General features: G+C 44.2%; 1 protein-coding gene across 2 annotated transcripts in view; it reads left to right on the top strand.

The window, feature by feature from the left end:
* The window catches only part of LOC112559099 (dachshund homolog 1-like), a 90,899-nt gene extending 85,913 nt beyond the window's left edge, over window positions 1-4,986 (top strand). The window contains exons 7-10 of one of the 2 annotated variants that reach the window (XM_025230024.1): window positions 1,183-1,266; window positions 1,530-1,699; window positions 2,527-2,595; window positions 3,427-4,986. In XM_025230024.1, the coding sequence (XP_025085809.1) occupies window positions 1,183-1,266; window positions 1,530-1,624 (179 nt within the window). In that variant the 3' untranslated portion in view covers window positions 1,625-1,699; window positions 2,527-2,595; window positions 3,427-4,986. Of the gene's footprint in view, window positions 1-1,182; window positions 1,267-1,529; window positions 1,700-2,526; window positions 2,635-3,426 lie in introns of both variants that reach the window. The other variant, XM_025230026.1, reaches the window with a different exon arrangement.
* The last annotated feature ends 13,957 nt before the right edge of the window (window positions 4,987-18,943 follow it).

Raw genomic sequence — 18,943 nt, 5'->3', positions numbered from 1 at the left:
CGCAGTCTCATGAGCATATTTCTGAACATCTTACACATAACACTTGCACACCATAGCTTACAATCACATTCTAGACATAATACTTGCACATTGCAGCTTTCACATCACATTTTACACATTTTGCAGTCTGGTGCCATGATTACAAGTAGTCTGCCGTGTCTACACCGTGTTGTATTTCTGTGACATAGTTTCTTGTCCATCTGTAAGTAATTTATCATTGAAGGGAAAGATATTGTCATTTTTATGCCACACACCTCTCTCTCTCTGTTTGCCATAGTTACTGTATCATGAAGAGGCCTTGAGAGGTGTGTCCAGCGATTTACTTCTACACGACAACCACATGCACTGTGTGTGTGAATGTTTTGTAACATCCTACAAAATGTTCCCCAAACCATTTTTGCTTTTTGACAAAACTTGTAATCGTTCTATGCCGTGACTTGAAGAGACCTCACCAGTTTTACCCGAGCTGTAACACAACTAGTTTCATCTGTGAGATGTACACAAATAATTTTACCCGTGAGATGTGGCACAAGTAGTTGAGAGTTCCACCCCTGAGTGACGGTTTGTGATAAGAAAATTCCCGACAACGGCCGACGAAAACCTGTTTGTGTCACTCTCCATGGCGGCTGAGAACCTGTCCTGGCACTCCTGTAGCCACCGAAGCTTTTCTCTCAGTGTGTAGCGGGGAGGCTGGAGCTATCACCGAGGCTGGAGGACAGGGATGCGAGTATTGACTATCGTATATAGGATTAGAGTGGAAAGAGGAGAACATGATTGCTAGTGATAAGGACCATCAGGCGTCTTAGTGAGTCTGCCACCCCATGTACAGTAATGGTGAGCGCCATGTCGGTGCTCCTCCCAGTGTCGAAGATGGTCGAGAAGAATTCTTCTGCTGTCTCCAGTTTGTATCTACGGCCGAGTGGAAAGTTCAACATAGTCATACGATTTGTTTGTGTGATCACGTGACTGAAGTCACTAAGCTCAGGTGATCACGATCAGACAGTTTGACAGATTGACAGTTAAATCGACTTCTGATATTTATATATATATATATCCTCTACGATTTCCCTGCTACTTTAGTTCCCTGTGACACTAGTTCCCTGTTATTGCCTGTGTTCCTGTGTTATTGCCCAGACTGTATGGTGTGTGATGTATTCCAATGATGTATTTCTTTGTTAACAGCGGAACTTAAGCTGGAGGTGCTGCGAGAGAGAGAACTGCGACAGTCTTTGGAGAAACAACTTCTGGAGGAACAGAAAGCTCGAAGTAAGAATAAAATCATATAACATGTACTATTATGGTATACATGTACTGTAGGGCGTGGTCGTAAACAGGGTAGAATTTCTATGAATGTGGTAGGAATGTTGTCACTTAGTGAAGACTGTAGGATAGTGCTGTTGACAATATTTTACTTACTCAGAACATGGCAACTGTAGTATTAGGACCCATGGCTTTATTTTAAGACACGAGGTTGATTATACTGAGAAATAAACTAAAATTCTGATAAGCAGTATCATGATACTTGGCAGTGATACTCCAACGCCGTCTACGCAAGGAGAAGAAAGCCAGAAGGAGGCTACAGGAGCAGATCGAGGCGGTGACGGGTGGAGGCGGAGTGGGGTAGGTCAAGGTCCCTCAGTAGGAATGGACTTAGCGATCAAGTCTTCCTCCAGCCCGGAGTGCTCCCGCAATCTGACAGGTAATTGTGGACTAATTAGCTAACAGTAATCGCATTAAGCAATTTTAATAATAGAAACTTCAGTGCCAGACGTCAGAAAGTAAGATGGTAGCTGAGTGACGTCACTTCCGGGATGGAAGGACAACTTGCGGACAGCTTCTGATGTCAGTGATTAATAATGTTTCGGCTAGACTGTCATAGAACAATAACACAAAAATATTGATATGTCGACACGTTTGGATTATTACTGACGGAATATGGTGCAAGCTAGACCGAAACATTTCAACAGACGACTGTACTTATTCCACGTACTTATATAATGCACAGACTGTATCGTAAGGAGATGTTGTGAAGAGGTCAAAAACATACAAGACCATCATTCGTAAAGAGAATGAGAAATGCATCTTGCGGACATGAAAAAGAAAGAATTTAGCGAATTTTTTGAAGAATGTAAATTTGTTAAGGATTTTTTTCGCAAAGCTTTCATGCAAATGTCCGATCACTTCAGAAATAATTTTCAATGAATATTTTGTTTTATTTGGATGCTAATAACTTTAAAACAGACAATTTCTGTGTTACTTTTATTGTTTTGCTTTATCATTTCATTCTGTACCTTTAGTTCCACCTAGATTTTTATGTTGTTGTATTTATATGATGGCGATAGAACAATTAAAGTGGGCACTGTGACTGTGAACAAAACATTAGTAAATAGGTATGAGTCAGGGTTCAGTTAAGTTTAGTTTTAGTTAATAATAATTTAGACATCATGGTTTTTATAAGATTTTTGCAGGTTATTTTGTATGTAAGATTTCATATAAAATGGTTTTACATTTCATGTGTATTTTCAGAAGCGACTGAGTCGGAGACAGATGGAGAGAAAGTCACGTCTGCTTGCGAGCGCGAGCGGAAATCTTCAGGTGCGAGCTTGACCTTGTCTACCTTGCTAGCTTCCGTGTGTACGTACATGTGATTGTATTAGTGTTTGTGTGTGTGTGTGTGTGTGCGTACATGTGATCGCACGTGTTTAGGTCTTAGTCTTTGTGTGTGCATGTGTATGTACGTACATGTGATTGTGTTTGTGTGCGCATGTGAGTGTGTGAGTGAGAGAGAGAGAGAGGAGAGAGAGAGAGGAAGAGAGAGAGAGAGATGTTTTGATTTGTACATATTATCTGTGAACAGGACTAACAGCTCGTATTATAGTGAGGTGGACTAATATTGTATTTGTGCTTTTATTTTACCCGTTGTATAACAGTATTGCACCCGTGTTGCATTATTTGAGAAACATCTTTGATGTGAAGTCTTCCTTTACTTATCTCTGTCCACTACACATGTCGATCATGATTAATTGTCCCCTTGTCGACCTTTTGTTGATTGTGATTGTGTTTCTTCGTCGTGTGATTAACTGTCAGTTCGTTTGTAGTTATTCGTGCATAGCTCCCCCTGATTGGAAATGCTTTCTAAAAGCTCAATTATTTTGTAACAAGGTAAAAATTTCTTAATAATAATAATTATATTGCATTTCAAGCATGTGTGTCACATTTAAGTAGGTCCAAGATGTCTTGGACTGTTTAGTACAGCACCAGGTGCAAATATCGATGCTGTTAGCACAAAGAACCTACATTGAATTCTATCAGCCACAGATAACTCTCAACAGCAAATCATTGAGAAAAGGAAAGCATGTTGAAATCTTATGTCCTTAAGAAAATGAAAAAAAAAAACCTCATTAAAACCTTTTGATTGATTTGCAGATTCGTCCGACAGAGCGGTGCATCGCGACATGTACGACGTGTTCAGTGCGACAGCCGCGCACAGCACCTCGGGGCAGGTGGCTGCAGGCAGTCCGGTTCGCTTCCCGCCATACCTGTCGCTTGTTGCCAGCGAAGTGCAGTGACTGCCCCTCGCTCACCTTCACCACCCGTACCTCAGGCGGCGGGCCAGGCTGGCCTCCGCAAGCAATTGTATTCTTCGTTGATGTAGTTATCGTTGTCGTTCTGTCCAGTCCTAGACGAGCTGTCGGCAAGAGTGTTTTTGTCCGTCTTTTGCTACCAGACCCTGACGTGCACCAGCTTCCGGTGTGTGGCGCCTCCGTGTGAGCTGCGCTTCCACACAAGACGAGGAACAAGACTCGCAACCCGCCATGAGGACATCAGGTCTCCACAGACATTTTGTAAAGCAGGTGTGAGCAGTGAAACAGGCAACGGAGGTGGTAGGAAGCTTGTTTCTGGTTTGTGAAATATAAAACTGCGGTGACGGCAAAGTGCCTTGGCACTGACAGGATGCGATGTTGACCTTTGACCTCTGCGATTTGGTGAGTGAGACGACACTCGTCACCCACCGACCACAGAGGCCGCAGAGATGGCGATGACGTCCCTCAGAGAAAGTGTTGTTGTTGTTGCAGACGATTTGGAAGGGGGAGGGGGAGACAAGATGGCAACTGTAGGGATTCGATGACCGAGGGAGGACGTGGGCTGACAGCAATGGGCTTTGCAGCAGTGGGAGGACCCGTGTTTTCAGCAACTACAACATCAGTTGACGTCCTAACTGTCGCGACACAGCAGCCACGTGGTGCACAGTCGACTGTTCTAGATGTGAACCCTGCACGTTGTGTCTGTTTACACATTTCAAACATGTAACTGTGTCAAATGTGAATAGGCCTGTCATCTCTTGTAGCTGTCCGGTGTAGCACCAGGTCCAGTCATCGTTACTGTTAGTCGCGGTCTTCAGTAACGGACAGAAGCATCATCATTAATGTCACCGGTAATTCTGAACAGTCTGTCTGTAAAGTCCTACACAAGCACGCGCCACCTCTCCATCTCTCAACTACAGCAAGCAGGTCTGTGACATGCGCACTGACGTCAACTGACGAGTGCTTTCCCTAAAGATTTAGTGCGCCATCTAGCGGCTGATAATACTACAGGGGAAAAACCCACAGGTTGATGGATGTAGCGTTCAGAGTTCATAGTTCACTGTACACAGACACTGTCAGAGACTGAGACACTAGCCACGTGTAAACAAAGATCCTCTTAAAGCCAGTGGCGGGATTTCTTTTTAAAGTTGACTTCCTAGTCGAAGTGTAAGCCGAATTAAAAAATAAACTCTGGTTAAAAATGGAAACTTAAATCCATTGTTTGGTAAACAAGTCCTGCACCTCCATATCAGCAGCCCTTGTACTAGACTCCATGGTGTAAAACTATCATCTATTTTTTACAGGGTATACAGGCCTGAAGCCGTTTCCTACAATGAAGAGTAATGGCTGAGAACAGTTGTACTCCATGTGACAAAAAGTTCCACTGCTTCATTCACGTAAGAACGCCAACGTCGAGTCCACCGGCAAAGTCAAGCAAGCCATACAGATAGTTGAATCATTATTTTAAAAATTTTGTATCCTGAAAAGCTCAGTCATTTCACAGACTATAAAGCCAACACTATCAATTTTTTACGGGTCGTCAGGCCGTCAAAAGAACGCCGAAAATGATTTTACAAGACAACTGGGAAAACATTTGATACTTGCGAGAAAGCCAGAAAGCGGGACATTGGGCTTCCAGCCCGTGAGCAGGCGGACACGTAGGTCAAAGCGACTGTCCCGCCTAAAGCGGGACGTCTGGTCACCTTATTTTAAGTGATCTGTTGCATTTTGAAACGAGGCTTTTGCACATTTTGACATTTCTAACATCGGCGTTAAATAATTTGACATGGAAATCCTGACATGGTGACTACGTGGTGGCGGGATCAGCTCTCAGTGACTGTCTTCTTGTCTTTGAGAAGCCCACAGCTGCAACCCTGCAAACATCTTTTGCAATTTTGTGCGTATTGTGTCATCAGAGTTTTTGAGCAGAAGTAAAAACTGATAATACGATTTCTGTGCTGATTTGTGATTGTCCCTGTGATTTTTCTCCCATTTAACACTGCACTCCGCTATTTGCCTCAGCAGAATTTTTCTTGCAGCAAGTGGCTCAGCCCTCGACATGTTAAACCCTTGTTTTCTGTCCTCCAAAGCAGCAGATCTTGTAAAATGTAAACCTAGTTATACCTTAAAAGAAGGAAACACGCAGGCAGACATATAAGCCACTGTAGCCACAGAGGTGCGGAGATGTCGGAGAGGTGTGTGGTTGGGGGAAGGGAAGAGGAGAGACGAGGATGTCGGTCACATTAGTGGAGTCCCCCTCTCCCCTAGTCATTGCTTCTGTTGCCTTTCAGTCAACGATGTCCTTCCTTACCTCCACGGCAATCTCTCTCTTTCTCTCCGATAGGGACTGAACCTGAAAATTGAGTAGAAAACTAACATTACGTCATCGATGTAATCTTCCTCAGCAACTACTTCTAGAGCAACACCATCGGCATTAATAAAAGAATGACAATTCTTAGTGGACCTCAGTGGGAGGATATCTGCAGCCATACTCGCTCACCTTTAATTCTGACTGTCATGACATGTACGACAGTCGCTGCTTGCTGGTGTCAGCAGGTGAACAGTTGTGTTGTTTGTAGAAATGTAATTATCACTTATTGCGTTCATTGGACTGCTTTTGACAGGATGTACTGGCTGCCACCGCCTGTAAGATCAATGACATATTTATGATGCATTTGTTTATCTTATACACAAACCTCTATTTGCTACCTGCCACCCTTGACTGGTTCTTTTACTTTTGTTTCTGGTGTGCCAACAATTTATAGCTTACTGCATGCATCTTGATGTCCACTTGTATCTTTTTGTTGCGTCTGACTTTGCATTTTCCAAATGTTAATAGAACGCATTAACTGAATGGTTTCTTTATACCTTTACTGTATTTATATTTGAATATATTCGTGTAATTCTGTCGTTCAAGTGCTGTGCTCAGGTAAATCTAAACGCAAGAGTTAATATTAGGAACTACTTGACTGTAAGCAAATTTTCGAATGATGAAGTGCAGTGCAGGAATTGTTCCTCACAATCTGGTGTAAACACACCTTTCGTTCTCGAGATACGCACCGACTAACATCACCATCTCATTATGCAAAGGAAGAGGTTACAAATCGTGACGTCACATTTGTCCACGGATATGCCTAACTAACGATTGGCCCGCGTGACTAGTAAATGTATCCATGTACACGCATGACGTTTGTTGACCTCTTTGGTTCATAGTTGATCTCGAGAACGAAATGGATATTTACCTAGGTTTGGGGAAATTTTGTATTGAGATTTACCCAAGTATTGGATAGAACTGTGTCCTCCTCTTGTCCTTTCAGCCTGAGTATGTCACGTGAGACAAATGGCGTCTGACTCAATGGCTAGCCACTGCTACTTTGTCTGAGAATAACTCGTGAGTGAAGCATGTCATAGGCATTAATGGGCAAATAGGAGGGAAACTTGACCGTTAGTTTGTATCTGTCTCACTCCACACCCACACTCACCTGTCATTAACTTGGCATTAAATTCAACGTTTCAAGTAAAGTTAATGGCCGCCACTACATGAAACCGCACTTTCTAATGGGAACTAGAGAACATTGAAAACAATACAAACAGAATGACATGTTTTACTTCTTTTATAGGCTGATATTAGATGTTTTCTCATTCTTCCTTCTCTGTTGGCTGTGTGTCTGTGTGTGTGTGTGCGCGCGCGTGCTCTCTACATGAGTGTGTATTGTACAGCAATGAGGAAGGAAATACAGAGGAAGGAGAATATTTTGGAAGCTGTAAACAGTGTGACTGGATGTCCTCGGTAATCACACAATGTATTCGTTACAATGATGTCAGCACCTTTTTAATGTTGGCTTAAAGTGGTTGGCTTTCTGCACTCAGGAATAAACTGCATTGAGAGGACTCGACAAGCGAGCAGATGGTGGGGTCAGATGGTGGGGTCAGATGGTGGGGTCAGATGGCCGAGGAAGCCTCCTTCATGTGGGTTGATGGCTCACACGTCAGTGACTGGCATCATTCTTATACAGTTTCTTTATTGAAGTATCTGACTCTTTTGATCTCCTTGGCGACGACTAATACAAATATTATCATTTTCAATTTCTTTTGTTGACTTCTGAAACGAGTGTATCTGCCAATATTGCGTTCACTGTTCAGTCGTCTACTCACCTTTGCCATTTGCTTCCCAGTATTTGACTGGCAGGTGCAGGTGGTCAGCCTGCTCCTGTGCACTGAGTGGCCAGCGAAATATCTGCTCGTCATTGTCAAACTGTGCCCGAACAAGACCAAAAAAGAAACAGCTGGTGGTGGACCGCTAAATAGTGCTTACATCAAGTCTGTCTGTAGTATCCAATCAAAATGCACGGTGATGATATCCTATAATTAAACAGCCTAACTTTGACATTGATGTACTTTTAGTAAAGTTGCCGCAGTGTATCGGTAAAAGCTTGGGTCCCGGGGCTCAGAGCTTATGTAGTCGAATCTCATCTTGTCGTTTTGAATGTTTTTAATTTTTTTAAGGGGGATAGGCTTCTTTTGTACTTTTTGAAAAGGTTTACGTTTACCTACGATCGTTAGCATATAACTGTGCTTCATAAGATAATGTTCATTCAGTCTCTTGTCACCTTGACCGGCACCATCGTTGGGGGATCACATGGTAGACACGGCAGGTGACAGACCCGCCACTTTCTACTGTGGGCGACAGTCAGAAGGTCCTGTACAGGACAGTCCAGTCTTTGATGTTCGTAAGTCAGTTCTTTCTCTGGCCACCGCGGCGTCGACCACCCTCCAGGGTACATTGAAGGACAGTCTTCGACAAGGTGTCGTGCCGGGTCACATGACCAGATCAGCTTACTTCACTTGACTGTCGCAAGTAGAAGTTTCTGGTGTCCTACGAGTGTGGCAACCGTGCTTCTTACTAATTCCTTGGTTTTATTCTCTCTGTACGAGATCTGGACCAGACCCCTCCGGCATTTGCTTTCGAATGCTTGACTGCATCTCTCCGTATCGGCAAACAGGTTCCAAATTTCACCTCCGTAAAACAGGATGAGTACTGCAAGGGTCGTGTGTAGATTGTACTTCATAGTCAGCCTTATGGTTACGCCAGACTCTCCCATCTCGCCATTGCTGCTGTCGGCTGTTGCCATCCTGATGAGGGTATCTGTCGTGAAGCTGCCGTCATTGGAGAGGGTGGAAGTGACCGTTAGTAGTTGAGTTTGGGTTAGGTTGAGGTTAATCGAAATGCTGTTAGTCGTAAGCAAAGGACACCGTGTAAAGATACTAACATCACAGGATTTGACAGAACAGTACTTGGCGGTCTGCTGCCAGCTGTACTTCAGACGGACATGACACAAGGGACATGACACAAGGGACATGACACAAGGGACATGACACAAGGGGACAGGTCATTAGTCACAGAGACAATGTTTGCTTCGCCGAGGTGTGCACGCGGCATGCAGACTTATCAGCTAACTCGTATGCTTTTGAGTTTCATGTGTTTGAGGTAATAGATTGTCTTGTACATTGTCACCAACATCCTATAGTTTTTGTGAGCATCCCGTACACCTGACACTACCTGCAAATGTGCCCGCTCCCCCAGTTGTTTTGCATGAAGTGAACTGATTCACCTACAGAAGGATGGAACCGCTGTAGTTCATAGGTAAACAGCCACACTCTTAGTCAAGTTGTGGAGACATTCCTATTTTGTCATCGGTTAATAAAAACGTGAATGTGTCAGTTTGGGACCTTGTGTTCTTTTGTGTGTGTGTGAGCGAGAGAGCACTCGATCATCTTGCTTATTACAGTCCCAGCAATAGCTTAGATATTAATACATTAATAATAAATATGAAGATCACTTGAGAGACATGAATGAAAGACACCAGCAGCTATAGAGAGAGATTGTGTGAGCCTCATTCATGCGTCCTTTATTCATTGTCGCCAAACTATAAACTCATCCCTTCACTAAATACTGAGTAGAAAATAATAATAATCAGTAAACTTGTATAGCTAAAGCCTGGCTCACTGTGCACAAAAATACAAATGCGGCTCTGTGATCTGCGTAGTGAAATCGCTCCAGCCCATGTGCCCCCGATACGAGCACTGGAACTGACGTCATCAAGGCTGGACAGTTGGGCAGAGCGCCCTCTACTGATGAGTCCAGGTTCGCTCTCGTCCACAATGATGGCAGATAATTACCAGAGGAGGAGGATTGGTTCATGTTAATGATAGAGACCACGACCGACATGACGGCGCATCTCTCATGGCCTGGGAAGACATACATCTTCATGGCAGAAGCCATCTTCATCTCGGTCTTGGCTGGCAGCCTGCACGTCCTCTCAGTACACCTGTCTTACAGGTCATGGGTCATACTGTAAGGTGACAACGCCATGCGACAATGTAACCTGCAGGTGACCGACTTCTGGCTCACATCTTTACCAGTCGGACTGGTCATCGCGTTCACCTGTCGGTTCACCTGTAGTTCCTGTCAGGCCGCGCTCAGGCCAACCACCCAGAGGTAGCAAACATAATTCTTCCAGCTCATGCTCACCATACTTGAAGGGACTCAAGTGACACTTGTTCACTTTATTGGAGAAAGACTCAATGAATATGTGGCTTTAAATGGCGGCCACGCACGTTTTTCATCGTGTGAAAATCCACTGGCAGTTCCTTGAACTTTTTGATTAGGGGTTGGAGTTGTCTGGCTGCCCATATCTTTACAAACGAAAATTTTCTTGGACTTTACCATCAAGCACTAAAAGTCAGATATGTTACAAAATAAACAAACTCACCTGTTGTGGGCTGTGAGTGATTTTTCGTCTAGCTTGAGCATGCATTACTCATCACTCTCCTCGTCTAGTAGGAACACCACAAGCATTACTGATTGTTGTAAATGTGATTTATCTCCATCATAGACTGGCGACAAGTCTGTAATGTATGCATCCAGAGATTGTGGTTGTCTGTAATGGCATTACACACGACCTGTTATGTAGGTGTTCAGATGTAGATAAAGCAACATTAGGTTAGTAGGTGGCCAAGTCAAGTATATGTAAGGACTGCCAGGGTCCAGGCGACTCAGTGAGTGCAGCTCAGCACCCTGACGACCAAGCTCTCACCATTCGTTCACCTCCGCCCCCGTCTCTCACCTCCCCGACTCTCAGAAAGAAGAAAGAAGGTCAAAAGGTTCGCAGGCAAAGTCCAACATACCAGAACTTGATCTGACAGAACAAACCCCGGTGTTTGCACGTGTCCCAGGAATAGTTTCCCATCGTGCACATCTCACGCACCATGTTATCAATCATTAAGGGAGGAAACACATCAAAGATGTTGGGGAAGTGTGAGGGACTGGTCTGATGGCTTGTGTGGTGCGAGAGGAAAGTGAGCGAGGAAAAGGTAGGAGAGAAGGGGGAGTGCGATGAGGGGGTGCAGTGCCAGTGGAGTACGATCACAAGATCACAAGAAGATGGCTAATCAGAGATTCTCTCATAACAGCACCCTTTGCTCCCTTCTGGAGGGCCTGCGCTCTGCACGTGCAGCTCGGAAGAAATTCTATAATTCGCGATTCCTGGCCCCCAGTGCTTGACTTTGGTGCGCTCCATTGATTCTGGTGATGGCTGAGTCCTGCTTGCTCTCCTCCGTCTTCCCAACATGCATTGGAGAGCAGACATGGAGGGTCAGGGGAACCACGTGTACGGGCTGGTGACTGGTGTGAGCCACGTGCACCTGACTGCTGGCGGTTTACACTCGCTGGGACCAGGAGGTGCCTCGGGAAGGTGCAGGGAGCAAAGCGATGTTTCGATTGCAAACAGAATGAAATCATCGTTCTTTTTACGACAACCGGACACACAGCCAGACTGATTCAAGGGAAATGAAGTAATGTAAAAAAGTCATGTATTTATGAACATGAAAACCTGTTTTCAGTCACCGATCTCGAGCCTGTAGACTTGCTGTCAGCACCACTGACCAACAGTTGCTGTACAAACCCTAGGGGCTGTGCAAGACAATTGCTAGTCCACTAAGCAGTCATCATCGCCCTAATATCATAAAATTCAATATGGAACATGAAAAGATTGACACTTCAGTTCTCAGTCTTGAAATCAAGAACTAAAGCAGTTCCAGAAAACAACAAAAATCATGAAACATTGACAACAACAAATATACACACACTGACAAAGTATTCCAGGTACTGACACAGGATGACATTGAGATCTTTGCTCACAGACGTGTTCAGTGGTTGTGAGAAGTGTTCAGTTGAGTGACGTCATCTCTGCCTTGTTCTTGCGGCTCTTCGCTCCTGACCACACCTGAGACACACCTGGGCACGTGCACATGATGGCGGCGAGTGTCCCCACCCCGCATCAAAACGTCACATGACCTGCACCAACAGTCCAGAGCGTTATTGCAGCCTGAGAGAGAGAGGAAGCATAGACAGAACGAAGAAAGAATGAATGAATGAAAGCCATAGACTCTCCCTTTGAATTTTTTTATTTTAATCACACCATCCATTTCAAGAGTTCTGCCAATAACATCATAGAACGTAGACAGGGATGTTTTCCTTACTGTTGACTTGTTATGACTGCTGACCATATCTCTTCTTCCTAGCTCCTGACTCCCGAACCCCACTCACCTGTCTCACATTGTGCGTGTGTTTGTAGCATGACGCAGTCACAGTTGTTTCTCCTGTGTCTCCTACGCAACATGACGCAGTCAGGTGTCTTGTTTATCTCCTGTCTCACTTGGCTCTCCTGTCTTCTTTATCTCCTGTCTCACTCGGCTCTCCTGTCTTCTTGACTTTATCTCCTGTCTCACTCGGCTCTCCTGTCTTCTTTATCTCCTGTCTCACTCGGCTCTCCTGTCTTGTTTATCTCCTGTCTCACTCGGCTCTCCTGTCTCTCCAGCGTCTGTTTCCTGTTTCACGCCACTTGTGCACGAGGCGACAGGTACGCGCTTCATGCAGCGCCGCCTCGCCACGCACCGCTGACTTCATCACTTACAGTCGCTGTGAAATCAAATAAACTCATTTCCTCTTCTTGCCCAGACCAACAACTTGGGTGGCGCTGCAAGTTCCAACGAATGTTCTACAATTTGTGAGGCCGCAAGATATTACGAGAAACTCTACGTATGTTTCATCTAATCTGTTTAAACAAAAATTTCATTCAGTACAATCCTGTCAAGGTGATGGCCAAAAAAAAACAAAAAAAAAAAAAACAAACAAACAAAAAAAAAAAAAGACAAAAACCGGCAAATACACTCTGGTTGGTTAGCTAAAATGCTTCTGTGGCCATATATTCATCATGGACATCAAGGGGGGGGGGAAAGCTACAGTTTAGATAAGAATGTTTTACAAACTTGTGATTTGCGTGTTAGGAAAGAAGTCAAATACACTTCAGCAAGTAGATGGCATAGTTTTCGTGGAAAAACACAAAATTGAATCCAGAAAGATTTTATTACAACAACCTGTCAACAAAATTAGTACTTTGTTCCTTTTTATAACATTTGGTTCCTTTCTGTATTATTTGAATGTGCGTCTGCTGCTTCTAGACACGAACTAAAAGCACGACCGACAAGTCTTTCAAAGAACGGGCTAGGCAGTCCTACATCAGTCTGCATTGATTAACAACAGCAGCAGCAGCAACAACAACAACAACAACAACAACAACCGCAGCAGCAGCAACAACAACAACAACAACAAGCACACTTCAAGCAAATAAATGTAAAAACGAAAAAATTTGTTCTAATAAAAGAAATAAAAATACATGCGCACAAGGGGAAAGAATAAATTTTATTTTCTTCAGCTGCTTTATGTATGTCACTTTTATAAATTTAAATCGCTTATCTGTACAGATAAGTAATGTTGTTAGTGTCTTTACACTTATTCCCCATTATAGCTGATGAGTAACAAAATTATTATTATTGTTATCACAGACTAAAAAACTAGTGAACATATGTCACGCATGAAATATATTAACTGTTCACGGACACAGGAAGCACGCATCTATTTCAATCTAATTTACAAAGAATTGCAGTGTCGGAGTTCAACATTTTAACAAGATTATTTGTCAACACTGATGTTACTAGTGCATTAGGATTGGAAGCAATAAATTGTGTTCACTATATTTCTTTACATTAATATCAGCCAATTTCTGTCCTAGGAGGAGTAAACATGGCCAACATGAAATAAAAATGGATTATTCCTGTCGTATTAAAGATAATAATGTTTAAAGCATTTTCCCTGATAAATGGAAAATATTTTATACTGCCATGTCTTAAATAAAGCTCCCTCCGAAAAGGCACAACATGTTTTGTAAAGTTTCAACTTGACTAAGCGGCTATCTGTAAACACCAAATAAGTTAATATTAAACAGAATCACAATAACCACTAAGTAATTTGGCACTCGATCGTTTAATGTATATCTCTTCAGAGTTTTGTGTCAAGACGGAGAGCTCCCATCCTCCCGCACCTGTAGAATCCTCTAGTTGTCTGACATCACACCCACAACATCCAGGATGGAGAGACGAGGTGAGATGAAGTAAGCTCAGTAACCGCATGCAGCGCAGTGCTCCGCGCATGTTGTTAGCGCACTTCCTGTGGAGGCAGTCTGTTTAGCATCACGGTGCCAAGCCTGGTCATGCCTTGCCTCCTCCGCTCCGCCACTTGTTCAGACCCAGATGCTGGCGAGTGGCTCTGTGCTCCAAACACTCGATGGGCGGACCTGCGGGAGGAGAGTAGCCACACTCCTTCATGCAAGGAAGTCTGCACTTAACCTCAGTGCACTTGCTCTCCTCCACGCCTTACCTCCTCCTCCTCCTCCTCCTCCTTGTCTCACTGGCTCCTTGCACCTCCCACCTGTCTAAACTGCATGCTGACCAAGACATCCCTTCTTGGATTGTATCAAGTCCAGACCATGTTCTCTCTGTGCTCGTCTCTCGTCTTGGTTAGACCACTAGTGTATGCTGGTTAACATTGAGTATTAATCTGCTTAATATGGATAAATTAGCATCCAAAACACTACAAGACGCTTTGCCTACAATAACAGCTGTTGACCAACTGGACTCCAGACATCTTAGACTTGTCCATGTTTGTCCTTACAGCTCGCCATGCTCTTTGTTATTTGTGTTTACCTAGGTTCTTTTTGCTGTCCTTGGTGTGACTCTATACATGTGTTCAGATGAGTGATAGCAAGCTCTGTCTTTCCCGTCTTCACAAGAAAAAAACAAACAAAAACTACAGGAAGGTGAGTGAGATGTTTGTTGATGGAGTTGGGAGACGCGCTGGACCTTCATCTCCATTTATAGAAGAGAGACAACAAGCCAAGTCACCTGCCCTGCCAACGACTGTCACTACATCTTCAACTTTGAGCTCATAAGATGAAGATGATGACAGTTACATCCATGATAAGCTACACATTATCACAACCGTCTCTTATTATACCTACCCCAGGGGTATTTTCGGAACCCCCTCCCGATTTAATTAAAAGCATTGTTCATCCACATCGTCACGATGCGACACCGATGCACCCATCGACCCCAGACAACATCACATCTGGCTCTTATTGTGTGTGCGGGTGGATGTGTGTGTGTGCGGGTGGATGTGTGTGGCTTGCATACCTCTCCATCCGCATTGATGATTCTACTTGCCAATCTGCTTGTTATGTAACAAGGTTGTACTGATAAACTTTGCAAGTCTGTTTTCACAATTCCAACACGCTCTGGCAAACATTAAGAAGGTTTATTTATTGATTTGCCAGGGAGCCAGGTGACCAACATTACCAGCGGAGCACACAGTCGTATCCTGGTGATTCACACTTGTAGCCTCGGGGTCTACTGGCAGACGACTGCCTCCCCCACGCACACTCGGGCAAATCGTCCAAGATGCTGTTCCTGCGACACCAGACGCCGACAGGCTAACAGGACGGCTGTGAGCATGCTAATGGAGAAGCTGATGATAATACCGTCGATAATTGCCTCAGCCACGCTCCAGCTTTCATCTCGCTAGATTAACTCTCCTTCTTCAGTGATTTATCGCGGCGTCGTGCAGGTACTCAGAAGCGAGGGCGAGTTTTTGTGGAGGAGCTGCAGCAGGCCATTCTATGTACATTTCGATTTTTCAATCCAACGTAGAAGCGAACAAGCAGCTTGCAAGTGTTGAAAAACAACGCGACCCCGTGCGACCTTTGCCCTCTAAACCATAATTTCCCAACTTGGCAGCGTGCGAACAGACGCAACAAATGCGCATTCAACTCTGGTTTCCATGATGCCAAAATGCGGGGAAAGATAACTCCCAATGATTTCTTTTTCATTCCGAAGCAGAAGGACGAGACCCGCGGCGGTCGTCATCATAACTTCCAGTCGTGAAAATCATGTTGTTTTGAATAACAAAACAAAATTAACGGTCTAGCGGGGGTGCAGTTTATTTTTGGTGACTGGATAAAGCTCAAGGTAAGAAGCCATTCATAAACTCCGGGACTATACCATCCCCTCCCACCTCCTTAGTGTTCTCAAGATACTCGCCTACAGACATCCCCACTGACAGAACGACGGCATGTACAATGCTTATGTCAGTGTTGTTGACCTTGACCTGTGCATAATGATGTTTGTTCGCGTGCTTTTCGAGAACGGAAGAGGGGTAAATTCTCATACAAGCCTTCTACAGTTATTAGAAAAAAAAAAAAACAAAAAACAAACAAACAAACAAACAAAAAACAACAAAAAAAAAAACAAACAAAACAATCCATAGCACCCACTTGACCTTTAAAGACTGTCTCTGTGGGCGGGGATTACTACTATAAAAAAAACCATCACATCACACTAGACATTTAAAGACAACATAACGAGGGCAGATATTGTTATCAAAGGAAAACTAGACCTTTAAAGACAATATTCTGAGGACAGGCAAATTTATTAGAAATTTATTTCAAAAAACCGTTGCACACACAAGACCGTTTACAACAGTTTCTTGAGGGATGATTTTGTTAAGAGAAAAAAATTCTTTCCACTAGACTTTAAAAGACTGTGAAGGCAGAGTTTGTTATGAGAAACAATTGCATCTGTTACACCTTTAAAGACAGTAGCCTGAAGACAGATATTGTTGTTATCATAAAATCGCACACTTCCTTTTAAAGAGTTTCCTGGATTACAGATATTGTTATTAAGAAAAGGTTGCAGCGACTAAACCTTAAAAAATAGTTTCCTAATTGCAGATTTTGTTATAAAAATTACACCGCTTGTCTGCAAAAAGAGAATCCTTACAGAAAAGACTTCATCCACTGCACCTTTTAAGACAGTTTGATAATTGCAGATACTGGTAGTGGCAAAAATTGCTCCCACTAGAAAAACGAAAGATTTCCACGGCTACAGTAGATGTTTGAGTCATTTCTTTCTTTCCTTTCTTAATTATTGATTTTTTTTCGTTCTTAAATAATGATTAGTACGGTGGTGAATGTCAACATCCAACACAAACACATTTTAGTATTTTTTCCGCTTTTTAAAAAATCAGTTGCCGGGGCGTTATACTATATCCATGCTCGGGACATACACGAATACCTCCCAGTCTAACATACAGTACCTGTGACTGTCACCTGCATGTCACATTCGTCACGTGATCGCTATGGCGTCCATTGACAGCGGCATTGTATGTCACAGCAGCATTTCTTGCCATAAAAAATGTTTGTTTTGTGAGTGGGTGAGCGTGCGTGTGAGGGTGAGGCCGGAGGGTAAGTGTGAGGGTGATGCCGGAGGGTGTGTGGGAGAGCGTGCGTGTGAGGGTGAGGCTGGAGGATGTGTGTGAGGGTGAGGCCGGAGGGAGAGGCGGGAGGGTGTGTAGGAGAGCGTGCGTGTGAGGGTGAGGCCGGAGGGTGAGTGAGAGAGCGTGCGTGTGAGGGTGAGGCTGGAGGGTGTGTGGAGGAGAGAGAGGCGCACACTCGGGGTGGTGCAGTCGTTGGCGCTCATCACGCACTAAATAAACGTCTAATCGCCGCGCCACGACGAGCGCGAGGAGGAGGAGAAGCCACTGCGCGTAATCGGAAGAAGAATAAATCTCGGCGTCTATCAAGCGACCGCCCCACCGCCAAACACACACAGCGCAAAACAAGCAGAGATAGCGCCCAACCCAGAAAAAGAAATGGATAATATTTTTGCCTATAATGAGATCTGGTCTGAAGAAAATTAGGAATTTATTGCACAGCAGCTGTTTAGCCTGCTGTGTAAATTCAGCCGCAGGCGACTTGAGGCGGGAGATACGGGGGCAGCTTTATACGGACCGACTGCTTTGCTCTCTTTTATGCACGGGGTAAATCATTTTCTGTCAAATCAAATACTTGCGTTTCCTCTGAAAAGCCCGAGCTGTGTGTTTCTCCAGCCAGCCTCACTGGCTCGCAGTCTCTGATCTTCTGGCATCACAAATAATGGGGGGAAGGGGGGAGGGATCTGAAAGAACTGGAGACGGTTTTCTTCTGACCGTGACCTCTTACCTTCAACTTCTTTGATTTTACATTATTGCAAATTATTTCTAGAATAATTAGCGAGACAGTTTGAACATTATGTTCCGGGCGTTATGTTGTTTGTTTGCCATTTAATTAAATCAAAGAATATACATTTATAAAGTTGTCGTCTGTCTCCGCCCCGGCCATTTTCAGAATCAGTATTTGTCATTTCATGAAATCATCAATATGGCTTAGTAGGAAAACAAAAACGATTGGAAATTAAAAAAGTAACTAGTCTGCGCTTGATGTCTGCTAATTGTCTGTTGTATGCAGATGAAGTGGAGAGGTTAAAGGCTAACCCCAAAATATGAATGGATAAAAGGATGAGGGCCCACCCAGGAATGCAACAAATCATGCACAGGAAGAAAGACTACTGAATGAAAGGTTGTCAGGTAAGTATAGATACAACAAGCGCGTCACGTGACAGTGTGGACCTCTGCCAGACATGACAGGCTGGACCTGTGGACAACTGTCACCATTTTCTGTGCCACAGATCTCGTGGAAAGGGTCGGACAAAGGTGTCAGTGATCAGCCCCGAGTTTACATGCAGTCACAGCGAGGCAGTTTTGAAGTAGCAAGGGGAGAGAAGCAAGGTGATAGGGGAAGCAAACCACGCACACAAGCCCCGAAGACATGTTGTATACAGTAGCGGAAGCTTGTTTGTGCAGCGAAAACACGCCGAGTGCGCGGTGCAGGCGATGGCCTTGATGAGGACATCAATTCTGTCCACTGTACGCCAGGTGCGTTGCTTACCGGCGCGTGCCGCATGACGGCGGTTTACGTTGCGCGCGTGCAACAGGAAGTCGGGGGCAGACGGGGCGCAGGCGGAGTGACGTGCGCATGCCGAGGCGCGCAGCGGTAAGGACTGCCGACAGACTGTGTAGACAGTGTACACTT

The sequence above is a fragment of the Pomacea canaliculata genome, linkage group LG3, assembly GCF_003073045.1.
Source record: "Pomacea canaliculata isolate SZHN2017 linkage group LG3, ASM307304v1, whole genome shotgun sequence".
Lineage (NCBI taxonomy): Eukaryota > Metazoa > Mollusca > Gastropoda > Architaenioglossa > Ampullariidae > Pomacea > Pomacea canaliculata.
The sequence above is the reverse complement of the archived record's forward strand: the minus strand, read 5'-3'. Positions and strand labels throughout refer to the sequence as shown.